The 18,268-nt window shown below is 40.0% G+C and overlaps 1 protein-coding gene across 1 annotated transcript in view; it reads right to left on the bottom strand.

Annotated features, from left to right (window-relative positions):
• The window catches only part of ror1 (receptor tyrosine kinase-like orphan receptor 1), a 182,830-nt gene extending 164,562 nt beyond the window's left edge, over nt 1-18,268 (bottom strand). The window contains exon 1 of the mRNA XM_074667846.1: nt 17,812-18,268. Within this exon, the coding sequence (XP_074523947.1) occupies nt 17,812-17,917 (106 nt within the window). The 5' untranslated portion in view covers nt 17,918-18,268. The remainder of the gene's footprint in view (nt 1-17,811) is intronic.

Genomic DNA, 18,268 nt, shown 5'->3' with positions numbered 1-18,268 from the left:
AAACATCTATACGGGAAATTAAATGACAGCTCAAAGTGGAAATATAAAATAGGAAAGAGCGGGGGCAGCAGAAAGGGGGAAACCCAATTTTCCCCTAAACGCTCCCCGTCAATGTTTTCTGAGGATTCTGCAGAGGGCAGAGGGTCAGAGGTGGAAATAAACAGATACATACGCTTCGGTGCTGCATTTAGGAGGAGTTTTCAGGATGTTATTTCAATCATGTTCGCATACCCACACCGAAACTTTCGTCAACATCATGTTTTTCATAACAGGTTTGATTTTTTTTTTGCATTTTTTGCATCCACCCAGTTCGTTTCCAGGGTAGTTTGATTTTTTAAAGACACCGTAGGCTAGCTGCAACATCACATTTTCACATTTTCTATCATTTTGGGCATGTTTAGATGATGAATGTATGTCTGTGCCTGTGCATGCCTGTGTGTATAGCCTCGTTTCCACTAGGGGTGGGTAAGAATATCAATGAATCGATGCATGGAAATATTGCCTCACCCAATTCAACATCAATTCAGCAATTCCTCTGAATCGATTCATCTCCTGGTAAACAAAAAAATGGCAGCCAAAGCAGCAGCATCCTTCAGCTTTAAAGTCTGAGGTTTGGGTTGTTTTGTTGCTCAAAATAAAACTTATGTTTACATGGAGCATGAAAATCAATAATCGAAGCATTTGAATCAATATCGAATCAAATCGAATCGAATTGCAACCTAAAGAATCGAAATTGAATCAAATCGTGAAGTTCTTAGAAATACCCAGCCCTAGTTTCCACCAAGCAGCTCAGTTTGGGTCATCCAGGTACAGTAAGCATTTTGTGGCATTTCCATTGACCAATCCTGGATCAGGCCTCTAAATAACCAAGATGAACCTTCCCACTTTTTGGGACCCTTCTGTTGGGGTCCAAACTAAACCGATCCGATCCCAGAAGGTGGAGTTACAACACTGCAGATCGTTGATTGGTCCAAAGAATCATCACTTACTGTGTGACAGCGGCTACTGTATTTCTCCTGACCGCACACAGTCTTCTCTGAAACAAAGATTTTTTTGTTTTTTGTCACAAAGAGCCACATGCCAATCACAAAGAAAGAAAATTTCTGGATATCTCCCAAGCTTAGCCGAACCAACACGTGCCAAACCGATCTGCTCTAAACCAAACTTCTTAGTGGAAACGGGACTAATGTGTGTGCACACATACCACAAACATAATGACACCTGCTGCTTAGGATCAATTGCTTGATCACTGTGTAATGATTACACTTTTCTCAAAATTTTCACAATTACTAGAAAAATAAACATATCGGATTCAGTGCACAAGATGTCTGTGCGTAACACTTTTTTTTTTCCAAGTTATGACAAAATGCATCAAAGAAAAAACAACAATTCAGTGTGAAAACAACTTAAGTCTGAGGCTCATGTCTTTGAAAAACATCTTTTTGTTTCTGTTTGTAAAGTTTAATTTCAGCTATTGTCTCTTCAAGGCCCACCTGCGAGTTCTCTCGAAGCCTTCTCTACTGTTGCCATGCAACAAAGTCATCTTCATCATCTGGACTGGTGTTCCCTCATTTAAAACCACAAATGGCAATGACCCTGAATCTGATTTATTTGGAAAAATTCAAAATAAAACGACCAAAAAATCCCCAGAAACAAGTAACAAAGGAGGATGTTTGTGTTTGGTGAGTGTTACTTTTATTCAGCTCTTAAAAAAGACTTGCTATCAGTGATGTGACAGATAAGCGAGTCTTGAGTTCCTCTCACATTATTTTCTTGTGACTCTTTAAAAAGCTGCTCCGATCACCCTGAGGTGCTGTCCTGCAGTGGCAAAGCGATCAAACAGACAGTAAGTTTTGTCGCAGTCAGAAAAAGTTTGTTCTGTAACGATTTCATATCCTGGTACCACTCCTGCAGATCTCACATCAGCCTCAGACATCAAACATAGACTTTACAAGCCTCTGGTTATCGTATCTGAACGGTCCACAGCTCAAAATGACGGCCTACGACTCACTCTTATTTCCGTTAAAACAGACCTACAATCTGGAGAGTTACAAAGAAGTCAATAACTTCTCAAACTGGGCTGCCGTATGGCCAGACCATCAAGCCAAAATGGATTTAAGAGGCTGCGAGTGACTGTGCGGGTACAGTAAAAGCTTTTCCCAACGACTGCGAAGAAAGCTTTGAGGGTTTGCCAAAACTTTGGGTGTCGGGAAAACTATAATCTGCAGACTCTCATTCCCCCAGCTTTAGTTTCTGGAACAGAAAAAGAGAGCACTCTTTTATTCCCTTCATTTGGAATTTAGGGAAGTACAAACAGCAGCAGGTTATTCAGACTTTGACCTGATGACTCTCCTGATTATCACTTATCTTAAACTTTGATTCATGAGACCATTATGGAAACCATTTAATGCCACATAAGTGCAACGCTTGCCTCATGGTGCTGAGTTAAGCAGACGACTGACCAGCAGTGGTTTAGTAGATGAGCATTTATTTCACGGTGCTTCAGAATTACAGCCAGAGAGCCCTTGAACTCCAGATTCCTCGGTCAGCGTGGTCAACGCAGGATTAGAATGGATAGGAAGGGATTTTCCATTTAAGTAAACTTTCTTATGGTCTTTGTGCTTTTTCTATCCGTGCTAAGTCATGCCTCTCCAGGTTTTTGCTCCTCAGTGTTATTGTCACATTTTATGGCCATGCTGGACATGCCAGTAAAAACTGTTTTTGAGCAACGCTGCAAGCAAGTGAAGATGAAGCTGCTCTACTCTGATCCATTCTTCCAATAAGATAAACCCTCTGAACTCAAAGGACAATGAGGCTGTCGGAGCACGCTCTGGTATTTTGATGTGACATCATTTCTTAGAATACTTACAAAAACTTCAAATCCCAAGAGCCTTTGCAACTTCGTGAAATTTGTGAGTTATCTGCTTTTGTTATTATTTCATTCATTTCTCTCCTTTTAAATGCTTTGTAGGCCTAAAGTATGCACAACATGAAGGTTTCTTAGGTCTTCTACATTATTCTTTTGTTAAGTTTTTTTTTAATGTGGCATAACTAAAAAACCCAAATATTAAAGGTCCCATATTCTACTCCTTTTCTGCAGTTTAATATGGATCATTGATGTCTTCATGAAATGGTAGTAACATGTTTTGGTCCAAAAAGCCAATAAATCAAGCACAGCAGCATTGTTTCCAGACTCTCATAGCCCCGCTGTTCAGAACGGTCTGATTTAGTGGCAGTGACCTCCATGCGTAAATGAGCAACCGCTGATACCGCCCCGCTCTTCCGTGTCACTGAGAGCTGCACCTTGTAACCATGACTACCGAGCTCCAAGTGCACAATGTTTAGAAAACAGCGAAGCTTGTTCTCACCGTAGGGGAGAGGAGTGGGCGGGGAGGAGGTTCCGGGGTATCTGCTCCGGTGGACCGATCAGGTCAGACTTGCTCCTGATTGGTCAAAAAAGGGAATCGCTGACATCAGCAAATCCCCGAAATCCAAACAGCTCGTTTTAGGTCAGGATTTCACATTCACAAGCACTACTAAGGACAGGTTTTGTCATTAAATATCACATTTTGTGGGGTGGGAGGAAAGCCAAAGACCCACAAATTTCACTAAAAGACTTAATAAAGTGATTTTTGCATAATATGGGACCTTTAAAAATAATCTCCGACTTTCTTTTAACTTTGCAGAAACTCTAATGTTGGGATAATTATCAGCGTGTAGTGTAAAATAACAGCATCATCTACAAAAGTACAACACGAAAGCACAGGTAAGAGTAATCCAAGCTTGTTGGCAACAATGAAGATGATCAATTAAAGTTTTATTTTCCTTGAATTATAATGGAGGATTTTAAACACACAACCTTAGGAGAAAATACAGGTTTTTGAGCTTTAAATCATTTAAAGCTATAGCTAATACACAAACCTGTCTTTAATTCTAACTGGGTGATTTAATAATAGGCACTTGTCCCTTTTAACGGCTTAAAGGCAGCACTTGTCTGCTTGGTGTGAAAGCTGGAGCTCCCTCTGGACAACAGGGCCCAGGCAGCAGTTCAAGGCCTCCCCTCTTCAGTCCTTTGTGTGAATGAAGTGGCTGAGCAAACACTCGCTGCTGGTTAATGGGGGGTTTGCTTAGACAACAATGTGACAAAGCTTTTGGTTAAGCTAACACGGTAAGGCCATGTTCACACTCACTGAGATACTTCTGAAAACACACAAGGTCATAAGACCTCAAAAGATTCATTTTGCTTGGGTTTCAGATCTACAATCAGTCAAAAGTTATGGGTATTGAGGCTATTGCACGAAAAACACCTTTAACCATTTAAGGATAAACAGAAGAGAATAAAAAATATATACTTTGGTCTTTGTTACCGTAAATCCCCTATAACAGTGACCTCAGAGTTGTAACACATGACACAAGCCTGCCAAACCTTCTCAATGGAGCAGAAAAAAATGATTGCACAATGTAAAGTCAGAACCCGCAGCAAACAAAGTGCTCTGATGGGAAAAACACAAAGGGCGACGTGGGAAAGCCTCATCTTTATACTTTGAGGCAACGATAAATCCAAAATCTGTTGCAACACTTACAGCAGACTTCCCCGCTCATGCTCCAAATGTGTGGAAACCAGGACGTATATTTAGAGCTAGACGTACAAAAACACAACTGATAGGAATCAGAATGTTGTGTCTAGGAAATGTAATTTACATACAACACAATGGAAGACTGAAACATCTCAACTTTGAACCCCTCCTGTAACCCTGAAAGGAAGCTTTGTCATTCGCTTCCAACTCCTGTAGATCCCAAAATGTATTTCTGGGCCAAAGTAGATTTGTTAAACCAGCAGCTTTGAACTTAAACCCATTTAGAGGAACTAATCTTCAAAAGACAGAATTCCACCACTTCAGGCCACAACAGGATTACAGTTTCTATAGCTACTGATTGTAATTACAAAGCAATGAAGGACAAAAGACAGTTTAACTTTATGCTCGCTGTAAGTTGCACAAAAATAAACTGAACCACTAATCAGCTCTGAGCCCTCACACAAATTACACAGTTTACACAGCAGGCCTAAAAGTTAAAGGATCCTGTGTTTTTAAAGCACAACTGGTCTCATGAGGTAGATAGTGTAATCTGTGTGGATTATGATAGATGAATGTCAAATGGACACCCATAAGTGTGAACATTCAGCGCTCCACCCATGGCATGTTCGATATAAAGTTTATTCGAAGCATATACTTTTCCGTAACATTTGGGAAGCATTCAGTAGTTTTTAAAACATTGAGCATATTTGCTATGAGTTATCTAGACCGATTTGTTTTTTTAAGGGCTGATACCGATATTTAGGGCCGATATTCATTTGCAGTAAAAGTGAAAATATTGGCGCCAAAATTTGGGATAATACAAACTCCAACATTCAACTTTGTTTAAGTGCCTTTAAGCATATGTTGACTGAACAGCTCCCATGCCTGACAACTCTCTGATGAAGTTAAATGAAACTTAAAAAAATAAATAGCTCCTCAAAGTTTTGTACAGTAAGTCAAGTTTTCCAAAAATTGTCTCTGCGTGTCACCAATCCGATTGTACTGTGGGTGGGGCGATGTCAGGGACAGAGTAGTGACTGCAGACTGTTATGAGTTTGATAAAGTTTTACGAAAACTTATAAAGTCGGGAAGCTAACCCTGACATTTACAGTGTGGGAAGAAGCACAGACTGATTTTAGGGACTGGTTTCACAAATTAGAAATACATAGCGAGGATAAGCTCACCTGGGCTCTGTAGTCTGGTGACAGACATGCTGGCGGCGTTGAGAGGAGCGGCCAGCCCCAAATAAGGGAGCAGAGAGAAGAAGAACCGTAATCTGACCTTTTATCCCCCCCCAAAAAATATTTTAAGATGTTAAAACAATATAAAGGGTTTCCACTTTGCTTCCTTTTGATAATGATAAGGGATATAACATTATGAACAATATTTAGTCATACCTAGGCCTGTCACGGTAATCAATAAATCGATTAACCGAACGATGGATAAAAACATCCTCGGCAAGTTTGCCAGCCTCGATAAACTAACACATGCATGCATGTTTGCTTTCCTCCTCTCTTTCGACCAAAGAGGCTGAATGAGAAGATGGCTCACTATGTCTGTCTTTCCTAACATCGGGGTGCATAGGTTCTATAGCGGATTTAGAGGATTTATAGTGGAGTGAGCATCTGTCAAAAATGCGATCTTTGGGGTGAAGACGGGGCTGCTTGTGCATACACACGGAGAGAGCTGAAACGAGCGTCCTGAGGGGTAAGGAGGAAACACACACTAATATGAGCGATGGCACGAAAGATACGGTTCTTAAGCCGCCTGCCACAGTCCCAGTGTGGGAATGTTTTGTTTTTTATCGAAATGAACAAAGTGTGAGCTCATGAACACCAACAAGCTGATATGTTGCATTTGTTTGAAAATAGTGGCGACGAAGAAGAAGAAGGGGAGGTGCAGCGGAGCCTTGTTCTTTGACAACCCGCTCTTACTGAGGCTTTTGGTCTGCAAAGTAAATAGAAATAAAAGCGCCAAATGGTGGGCGCTCAAAGACAGCTACATTGCCAAAGAAATGCAGCCCTTCAATACGGTTGAAAGCCAGAAATGTTGAAAATGTTTGACAGACAGTACGGATTGACTGGGAAAAAATACATGTTACAAACAATTCAGGAACTGTATAAACTCCCTTTTATTTAGGCTACAGTTTTTATTGTTTTGGAGTTTTGTTTTTTCTTTAGAGACTGGGTCTATGTTTGATTGTTTTTGATTAGTATCAATTATTTTCATTGACATGTATTTTTTTCTAAAAGAGAGTCAATTTCATTTTCATTGTATTTTTTTTTCTCTTTCTTGTTTGTTAAATTTATTATATTATTTGTTTAACTTATTTTATTTAAAAGATCCTGACCTTTTAGTTACAGTTAAATACTCTTAAGAAATTAAAGTTTCTTGCTTTTGATATGGTGTACTCACTTTATTATCCCATTTATCATAATTACATCAATGAAAAAATGGGGAAAAAAATCAAAATAATATTGACAATAATATCGTTTATTGGCAATAATATTTTGGAAAATTATCGTCTTGCAAAATTTGTTATCGTGACAGGCCTAGTCATACCTGATGTGCAGGTCAAGCTGACGAAGCAGGGAAACATCCGTGCTTTCATCTGCATTAACATACATAACTTCTCCCCTCTCTGAACCAACAGGACACTATGGAACAGACTTATCAATCCAAAGGGCCCATGTTAAAAGAGCTCATGTATACAGGTTTTCAGCATGGTTTCAAAAATTACACTTTGGTTTATGTAGGTCATTGTTCCTACACACCACTTACACACATGCAGTTACAAACTAGTGCCAGAAGCAGTGATACATCGCGCTTAAAAACGTACACACACATTACAACTGCCGAGGGTCAGAGACTCTCCCACCACAGTCTCCTAAAATCCTGTGGGAAACACTGTATTGCTATCTAAAGCTATGGGTTTGGAGAATAAAACACAAGCAGACTGTTACAATGACTGCATGGCACACTGATGCTCAGTATACCCAGCCTTGGCAAACAAAGGCGTAACATTTTTTGCATTAAAAATCTTTCTTTTTTCTGTCTAAAAGTTGTTTACGTTCATGTCTCAGCTTATCTTCTGAAGTACCCACAGATGAGTTTTCTGGAGAGAATCAGCAAACTCCACGTCACCCCACCCCTGCCAGCGTGACATGAAACCTTTTGGCGCTCCTCTTATCTGTCTGGCAGGAAACGAATGTTGGCGCTCTTTAGTCCTTTCTTCTTTGGCTCTCTTTCTTCCTCCCCTGTCCCTTTCCCTCTCCGTCTCTCCGTGCACTTCATTTTGGCCGTCAAGTGGTTCCTCCACTTGGCCCTTCTTGCCTGGCTGACTGACATGCTGCTCTTGGCTGCTCTGTGTGTTTACTCAACAATAACTAAGAGCGCGGTGGCTCCACACCAACTCCAGCTCCTAACCACTCACAGGCCTTTGGTAACTGCTGGTAAGGATTTAGCATCTTTGATTCGGGCGGGAGACATCTTTATGTGATGTCATTTGATGCAGGAACACTGGCTCTTTCATTTCTGCTACGTGATAATCACGGGACGGATGTTTAATCAGAATTTGGCTTTCTTAATATCCGCCCTGCTATCTTTATGTCTGCTGCGGTTACCACTGGACCATCATTTTCACCGAGACATGTGTATACACTTATCACTCTGCAGTTATTAATAGAACATCATCACATTTATGTTTTTCACGATTGTGTGTTTTCAAAATTATTCTTGGCAGCTCCATCCGGTGTTTCTTTCTGTATTTCTGTTTTCCCGTCTTCCTTTCAAGCGTCTCACACACTGATGTAATGTAAAAACATTTCTCCTGCAGATTAACGAACGAGATACGCATATTTTCTGGAGAAAGAGCATATTTGAGGCAGAGAAGGCCGTAAAGTTTGGGGTATTTAACACCTCGGGAGAAGTGTGGCGGCGTACAAAGACCGAATTGTGGCTGCACAGATCTGCCGTCTGCTTGCAGTGGGGGGCTCTGAGGTCCTTAATGTAATGCAAACATGGTTTAAAAAGATTTACTCTGACACATATAGAGGAATTTAAAAGACATGTTTTGTCCTATGCCCTATTAAAGGAACTGTAGCATGAGCTCTGCATAATGAGCTGCTGCAAAGCTAACCAGGGAGGATGCTAGCAAGGCAGTAATTTGATAAAACTGCAACGAGGAGTGGTCCTAATGAAATTTAGAGCTCTTTAAGCCGAAGCGACTCCCTGCGGTACTTAATATAAACCGTGCCAAGTCCGTATGGGAAATTGATATGCAGTATGTGTGGCTTATTCCATTAGACTCATTAAAGTGTCACTTTGTCATCAGCACACACTCGCACTTGCAGCTTGCCTTACAACTGCAGCAAAGGACTCATTGTGCGGTGAGTTGAGAGTACAGCAGAAGACTTTTTTTTATGCGTCGGGCGTAATTTGTCTTCCAGACAGCAGTTGAAAGAAACCAACTCAGAAAGTGTTAAACAGAAAGTCAACAAGGCTTCTTAATTTGTAGAGAAACGCAGATCAGGTCAAAGGATGGAGAGAGCCAAAACATCATTTCTGTGTATTGATACAAGAAACTTTTGAGTGAAAGGAATGAGGATTATTTCCCCGCTCACTGCAGACTCTGTTTAAATCACTGAATTCGACTGTTTTTTTCATCTCTTTTGTGAATCCAGGGCTGAGTTTCCCTGAACCCTGCAGAGTTTTTTCTCTCTTTAACAGACTGACCTCCTGTGCAGACACTAAATTGCAGGAAAAGGATTTTCACGCTCGGCTTCAGCTTCTAGTGGCAGAAACTTTATCAAACGTCTCCAGCGAGCATCTGAGTGAACTGAGTTTAGCCTTTGATTAAACGCTGCCTCTCTCCGAGGGACTGTGACCACTAAAAACAAGCACGCTCCACAGAGCCCGGTTTGTGGAAATAAGTGCATTTTTCTGCCAATATTACGCAAATGCAGGAAATTTACACTCCATACCATTCACAGGAAGGCTCTTTCCTGACTTGGCACAAGGGCGAGAAGGAGAAGGAAAAGTGAAATCAGGCTCTGCTTCCAAAATTCCTCTGTCAACCAAGCATTGACGACATATTATCAGGACATTCCCCGCAGCAAGTCAACGGAAAACAACTGAGCCTTTAACCGGCATCTCAAGGAAACTTCATATCTTGTGAGTTCTGTGGTAATCACAGAGGTAGGAAACATCAACCACAACAACCAAGTGACGAAAACTTCAAAATAAGGAAAAAAGCCCTGGGCAGAAGTTTCTTGATAACATGATACCTAATATATTTCCGAAACAGATCACCAAATGTCAATTAGATACACAGTTTTCATCCAGTTTCCTTTTGTCCAGCGAATCCTTTTGGCATGTTAGGCACTGATGACAAAAATATAAAAACAGGAACATAATGAACAGATAATGACTTAAATAAGAGATGAGTTGTAATTTGCAACATATTTTTTAAAAACCAAATCAAATACTTAATGTGACTTTTATTTTATCATGTCAAAAATGATTTCTTTATTGTTTCTACCAGCCACTGGGTATGGAGTGATAACACGACCAGACAGTGTTTGAAAGTCATGTAAAAGCTGTTTTCATTTTGCCATTAAACATCAAACATCATCTCTGCAGACCCTTCACACCCCGGACACAAACTGTTTAAACTGCTCCCTTCTAGCCGGCGTTACAGAGCTCTGTGCGTCAAGACGTCCATACACAGGAACAGTTTCTTCCCCCAGGCCGTCACTCTGATGAACAGTTAACCTGCCATAAAACAACATAGATACCTCATGTACAGCCACAGTCTCTCTGTTTCTGTTTCTATTGCACATTCATCTTCCATTCCCTGTTGCAAAATGCACATTTTTTATGGCATTCATTCAGTGCACTATCTTCCTAACTTAAATTGTGTGTATATTTTGTATTTACTCTGTGCAAAGTTCTTTATTTAATATTGTAATAATTATTATTCTTTTTCTACTACTTAAACTCTATTTTTTCTACTCTTGTAATTCTATCCACGTTTGTACTGAGAGAGTACAGTTTAAACCGGAGTCAAGTTCCTTGTATTCTTGAAAATACTTGGCCAATAAAGATGATTCTGATTCCGATTCTGATTCTGATTCAAGAAACTACCATAACAGCATGAAAAAAAAGCATAAGTGTCAGTTGCTGGTAAAACAGGTTTGGCACTTTAAGATCCAGAGCGGAAACACAGAGACTCCGGCAGCACCAAAGAGTTCTTGGAAGAGCTTTTGCAAAAATACAAAATTAAGTAAAGTGCAAACTTTTATCAGTACAAATTTTTAACCAGCAGACAACAACTCTGCATAGTCATTAATTTTGGGGAATCTGAAAGGTCTGACAGCCAGCCTTTGTTGCTTTTTTGCTCTGAGACCTAAAACTTAGGACACTTTATTGGTCGTTTAAGTAAAAACACAAAATTGTTATTGTTTCACAGGTATCGTTCAATGATTTTCAATAAAATAAGATTGGAACATTGAAGGTACATGCTGTCAGTTATAAAAAATAAAAACCAGAATCAGCCCAAATCAGTATCAGCAGGTCAGGCTTTTAAAAGTTTGATGATCAGCCAGAAAATTGTGATCGGTGCACCCCTGCATTAGATGGGCCTATATCTTCTTTGGTTTGCAGGAAAAGATGGCAGTGAGTAGCAAATATTATTGGTGCACATAATGTCAACCCCTCATAGGTATATCCAAACAAATCTGCCCATGTTGAGTCATTCAGCTCCGTTTGAGTAGGGATGGGCGAGTACTGGTATCAAGTATCGGGCTGATACCAGCCTTTTTCAAGGTATCGATACTCGTGAGGACTGCCAATACTCATACCAAAAAAAAAATTATACATCCATTGAATTTTTGTTTCTGTGTTTGTTTGTTTTGTTTTGCACTTCAGTTTATTAAAAAAAAAAAATTCTAACTCTGACAGTTGTTAGTTTTATTTTTCGCTTGTGTTTTTTTTTTTTTTTTTCAAATCGTTGACTCAGAGACAAAGAGTTGTTTGTGTTTTATTTTGAACTTAGTTGTAGAGTGACTGTGCTGTCCTTGTTCAAAATGGTCTGTGAATTCAAATTTTTGTATCAGGAGTACCAGTAGTATTGATACTCTTGTACTGGTATCGGTCTGAAAAAAAGGAGTATTAAACATCCCTACTTTTAAGAAAATAAAATTTGTGCCCTTAAGAGTCAAAGACAAAAACTAATGACTAGTAACTGCAAATCAGATGAGAGTTCAAAAAGTAGACCATGAAACTGCCCGATAACGCAACATTCTTCAGCTACAATATTTTATATGCAAGCTGATAAAAGCCCAATATTGTCCCACTATATAAGTTTGCACACCCACAGATTGTGGACAGTAATGGGCTCAAGCATGTTCACTGTGTGTGAGTATTCTGAAGCGTCATAAAGAGACTAAAAAATAGCTTTTCCAAAGCCAGTGATGCACAGAGCGGAGTTACATAAAGGAAACAACACAAAAACATTCACAACAGTGAAAAGCAGCCATACTTCTGAAGATTTATGAATGAAACAAAAGACTCATAAGTGGTGGAAACAAATGGTGTTTGTCTTGTTTTGTTTTTGTTCTGTTTAAAAAAAACATCAAGCGAGTATTAGTATTGGCTTAAGTGAGTTTAAAGACATCAGTTCATTTCCAGCAGTGTTTCCCATTCGATATGAGATTTCGTATGCATCCCCCCACTCTTCCATTCTCAACTACAAGATCTGAGAGACACAACTTCCACAAAATTATCAGTGAGAGAAAAATCTTCCCTTTGGTGTTTTCTGGTACCCTGATACTTTTTATATGGATGAAAACAAACTGCCTGCTTGCCATACATCAGTTAAACAATTAGCACGCAGTATTCTCCAAACACTTCGCCCTATGGCAACAGCGAGCCTGGGCAAACACATGTGCTTCATCATAACAAGAGGGAAGTAGGTAATTGCAAGTGCACGGGCGGGTTTACACACTGATGTTTTAAATCAGTGACATAAAACAGAGTCAGAGCGTGTGATTTATGGCTAGGTGCTGATTAAATTAACGTTCATGACTTTTTTTAACCATTTCACACGCTCGAAACTGAGTCAAAAACACAAAACTCGAGCCCACTGTGTTCCCAGGAAAAAAATGCATACATCTGTTTCACACGTACGGTTCCTGCCACATTCCTCTGCGTCTGCAGAAAGCTTTTAAGGATGCACAGCTTCAGTTGTAGTTAGTGTTGCGTTCACTGTGCAGAGTGGGAGTCATCTATTTGAAAGAGATGTAGCACTTAGACGATGACACTGTCCAACATTTTCCAGAGCATCTGGAGAAGGTATAAAAAGTGAACACAGGCACGCATTAAGGAGGAATTATGGCGATGATGAAAAGAGGGAGTGGCTGGTTTGCACAAATTTTACAGCGATGTATAAAGATATTCCTACCATAAACTTGGACGTCTCTTTCACCTCCTTGAAACTTCTCCCTTAATACGAGTCTTAATAATAAATATTAACTGCAGATATCTCAGTAGCAGGGAGAAAAGCTCCTCCACACCCAGAGCCTGCAGGACGGAGAGTTTTTTCCAGGCTTAAAGTGCTTTAGTGTCAACACAGTGTCCTGTTGGAAACTGCAGTTCTGCCGGGTTTGATTTATCGTCTCTCTGAGTGTTGTTAAAAGGCTAAATGAAACTCTAAACAGGTCAAAGGTGAATGTCCTATGTTCAAACATTGACACGGTTTATGATGTCAGAAAATATGTAAACAACATTCATCTTAATGAGCATATCATTACTTTGGAGGTAAAGGGCAAAGGCTGGATATTAGAGTGGCGGTGCTACTCTAAAAAGTCAACCATATAAGTCATGGGTAAAGAAAACGCCACATCAGCTTTTTATTTATTAAAATCAGCATCTACATGTTTTTGGCTACCTTACTCTTGATATGGAGCAACAACAGGGGGGGCATCAATAAGCAAAACTTTGAAATATATTGCGACTCAGCAACTAATCATCTTATCTCTAAGGGGCCGTTTACACAACAACACTTTTAAGAAACGCTAAAGTATTGTTGCATTTCAGCCTCTTGTTTATACAGAAACTGCATTTTAGCTGACCAAAAATGCAAACTTTTGAAAACAGCCTCCAGAGTGGATTTTTCTGAAACTCTGCGGCCACCATTAGTGTGTAAAAAGCAAGCTGGAGTTTTCAGTGGGAACACGCTCAGCTTCACGCATGCACATTCAGCAATACAACAGAACTGTTGTTACGATTATCACAAACTATCGTGCTGTGCTTAAGCCGCTAAATCCGCTGACTGGCTTTCAACAAAATGTGCATCTGTTGCTCCACTTCTGCACTTAACATTCGCCACTACACCTAATGATTGACCCAACTCTACTTCAGTAGAGATCTACCAAAAGCAGCATCTGAACAAGACAGTTATAGCGCCACCTACAGCCCTGGTATGCTTACTACAGCATTTTCAGTATACAGATTTTTTTCACTGTATTTTGGGAAAAAACGTCGTTGTGTAGAAAGGACCTAAGCGGCGATATTTGGAGATTTGAACCACCAAATGTGAAAATTCGAACTCCTCTTAGCTCCCCCTTATGAGATATATGACTCAAAGAGTCTGTGAGCTACTGCTAGCTCATTTGAAGGTTTAAGATTCTTTGGTGAGCATCATTTTTGGGGGTTCTTACTAGGAAGTAGGGATGTCCCGATATTACATTTTCACTTCCGATACTGCAGCATTGAGTATTGGCCGATACCGATATTAATCCGATGCGATATCAGCATTAAACATGCATACTTTTAATTACTTATTTTGTAGTATGTCTGACATGTTAGAAAAGGCTTGATTAAGTGATATTATTCAAACAAAGAACAGTAGTCAGCAACAGAAGGTATGAGGAAAAACTGACCCATTTATTATTAACCAATGGGTAACAGAAATTTAACATTAAACATAAGAATATACTGGTAATTGAATAAAATAAAGAATAAATTAGAACGCCCAGAAAATAACCTAAATAAATCAAATAAAGACAAATTACAATTTAAAAGTGCAAAATAACTAAATAAGTTCACTTAAGCTATTTTTTATTGTAAGTGTATGTTGGGACCAACTGAGGTCCTCTGCTGCATGCTGGATCTGGACTGCTTATATCGGAGAGCTTATATCTGAGATTTTAGATGCATTTGGATGTAATCCGATACTTGTTTTTTTGCTGATATCGGACTGATATCCGATATCAATATCAAACTAGGACACCTCTACTAGGAAGAAAACTATCCCAAGACTTCCAAACTGCTCCAAAACAAATGAGTGGTTGCCTACTTTGCAAAAAGCTGCTGATTTGACTGGGCAACACTGAAAAAATAATCAGCTACTAAAGTGTTTAACAGTTTGTTGACAATTTGCATGCAAAGCCAAACGAAAAAAAGGTAAGTTTTCAAAGTTTCAAAAGTTTCAAATGGAACAGCCATACTTAAAATGACTTCCTAAATGACAGCTAATCTAAACTAACTTCCACTGGCATTTCTACAAGCAGAAATCTGATTTCCACGGTGCAAAACCTGAGTTCAGCTCCAGGTCAGATGTGGATAAAGAAAGAGAAGTGAAACATGCACTGAATCAAGTCAGGACCAGGAACCAGTCCTTCTACCTGAGCAATGAAGACTGAAGTCTCTTTACATCTCTCAACATTTATGTTGCTTTTTCAACTGGAAAACAAAAACCCTCAAAAAAAGGTAAGGAGCGTTTTAGTGTTTGAGTGGAGGGGTAACTCATGGGACACAACTCCTTATCTCTTCAACTTGATTCAAACTTTGTTTGGATTAGCACTTAAACTGCTGATAGCGGTGTCTGGAGGGGAGGTGGGAGAGAGCTTCAGAGTAATCAGACCTACAAGCCCATTATCCCATGTTATCCCATTTCCGGCCTCAACAAGAATTCCTACATTTATCAAAAATGTGGTGAGCATGAACATCCCCAAATTGAGTGATTGCTTTCTTTATGTATCAAAACAAAAACAGGCAAATTGATAAAATCCTTCCCTACAAACATTCTTGCAGTCGTCCTCAGAAGAGTCTTGTGATGTTGCTGTTAACAATAACCTATTGTTGACATTTTGATAGCTGTGACTAATATCATATCCTTCACTGGCAGCATGTAATTTCCTTGATGCTTCGAAATACTTGCTTTGATTTATGGATTTGCCTCCGTCTTTTTTGTAAAGCCTGTTTATTTCACTTTTAAATGAAGCCACATTTGTAAGAAACATGCATTTGTAGGATGAGCCGCAGAGCTGAGTATGTGGGTTGCACCCATGAAAAAATTGGCAAATCTTCTCAAATCTTTGCTTCAAGCCAAGAAGCACCATTAAAACAAAGAAATAATCTACAAAACACCTTACTTTTTGTGATACGTTTGTATCATTATCCCAGTAGCTACTGTTTTGGAGAAGACAGAACACCATTTTCCAAATAAAGCCTGTCTGCCTCATTCGCTGGTGTCCCATTTTGGGCTCTAACAAACGTTTCTGAAACTCTTATCAGCGCTGAAACAGCTCAGTAGTTCCTCAAAATACATAAAAAATGCAGAAGGCAGATAAGGTCACCACAGCAGGCTTATTCAAAAGTCTGCTATGTCTGAATATTCCTTTGCCGAGGGTGGGAACCCCTGATTGTTTCAGGAAATGCTGAACCAGAGTGACAGACGAGTGACCTCCGACCTCTGACTGGACACTCTCAAATTAACCTACAAACTCTTTCCAGTTTTTTTCCACATCATGTTTTGCTTTACTTTCACTCATATCATATCCACTGGCCACTAAGCAGCGCTTTCATCCTCATATTTGATCACTTTTTAGCCACAGCGCTGACCGAAGGTAAAAAAGAGGTCACATCTTGAGTGTCTCAGTGGGCATCATCGTGAGAATCAAAGCCAAAGCTCTTAAAAACCATCAAACCACATTTTGGCGAAGATATCTTCTTCCCAGTGGAGCGCAGGAAAGTTAAAGTGAATCAGTGTTGCTTTATGAAGAACGTTATTAGCTATAAAATCCAATTTTCTGGGCGGATTTTGCCTCTAAACTGAGCAGCTAACTTGGAAAAAGTTTGAACTCCCTCCTTGACAGCATGAGCTCTACATTTAACACACAATATACTGCGGATCCCCATTGTAAATATTATCCGAAAGCATTCTAGGAGGACAGAGATAATCCAAACAAACCCAAAGGAATCTCCGAGAGATAATCCATCACTTTTTCATCTGGAGGAAAAAAAAAAAAGACTGCTTCATTCTTTCTCTTTGTGTTAAAGCAAGAAGACAGAAATAAGAAAACCAACGACTGCGTAAACATTTCAGACTGAATTCAATCACACTTATATGAATAAACCAAAAGCCAGTTTCAAATCCCATCAGTCTATTTTCTCTGAGATACCACACACTCTGCAGCTGTACAGTGGAAATATAAGATTGTTGTAAGAGCAGAAAACAAAGTCTTTCCTTTCAACCACAGAGAAATAAACTGATGATATGTTTCAGCTTTTGTTTTGTAAAAGGCAGTTAAGACTAATTGCAGCATTGTTTCCCAGAGGCCACAGACAGACAGGCCCATTTTTCCAAAAGCTGTCCTCAGCTTACTCTTTCAGACAGTCTGCACTCATTGGAAACTTAGCTTTAAACGGCTGTTTGCTTTTTAATGAAGACTCACAGCATCTCTTATCTTAAACAGACTTTAGTTATTGATGGGCTGGCTGGTTTGGGGCACAATAGCTCTCCAGCTGATTCAGTTAAGAGCCCCTCTATTGTCTGTCAATAGAGTCAAGTCTCTCCCCATGCAGTGGCTTCAGAATGACAATGGGCAGATAATCTGAAAACCAACTATCATTTACATGAGAGGGGAGGCTGAAAGATGGCAAACAGACCTGGAGCAACTGTTTGTTAACATCAACTAGGGGATTTAAATAGACATGTGTTAAAAACACACTACAAAATCAAAAAAATATGACTCAAACTTTCCCCAAAGTGCAATAAATCTACCGAAACGCCACAAACTGTCCAGAGGAAGACTTTTTGCTCAAACAGGCATGCTGCATCGTTGAATCCATGTGTGTGTGTGTTTGGGATGAACCACAGAGCAAACCCCAGAAAGCATCACGAGGATGAATCGAAGGCATGGTTATCAAAGAAAAGTTTACTGAGACTCACCAGACGCGCTCAGGTCCAGGACGCTTTGGAGGAGCAGGGCGATCCAGAGCGCACAGGCTGGACATCTCCACAGACGCTGGCTCGGCGCTGCCCGAGTTGGATACATTCCTCCGGTTATGTGTCAAACTTTTTACCCGCTTTCACATCCACTTAGACCACGATGTAAGGTCGAGCCCCTCCAAAAATAGCTGTAAGCACAGGTAATGACTTGTTCTGCAGTCCGCTGCTCTTTCTTTCAATGCGCACCAAAATCCCCGAAACAAAAAACTGAAGAGTCTGGAAGAAAGCTGTCTGTTCCTGCCTTCTGTCTCTTTCCTCCTCACTGCAGCCCAGCTCACTTTCCACTCTCAGACTCCCTTCAACTGAACTCAATCCTTCCTACAAACTTCAGTGGAGAAACTTCTGCCCACAGCAGGCACATGGCTCTGATTAGCCACGAGTCGCCACCCTGTGGCCA

Source organism: Halichoeres trimaculatus, unplaced genomic scaffold (genome assembly GCF_033239565.1).
Source record: "Halichoeres trimaculatus isolate MK-OKI-2021-1 unplaced genomic scaffold, fHalTri1.1 fHalTri1_scaffold_4, whole genome shotgun sequence".
NCBI lineage: Eukaryota > Metazoa > Chordata > Actinopteri > Labriformes > Labridae > Halichoeres > Halichoeres trimaculatus.
This window is presented reverse-complemented; position numbering and strand designations above follow the sequence as displayed.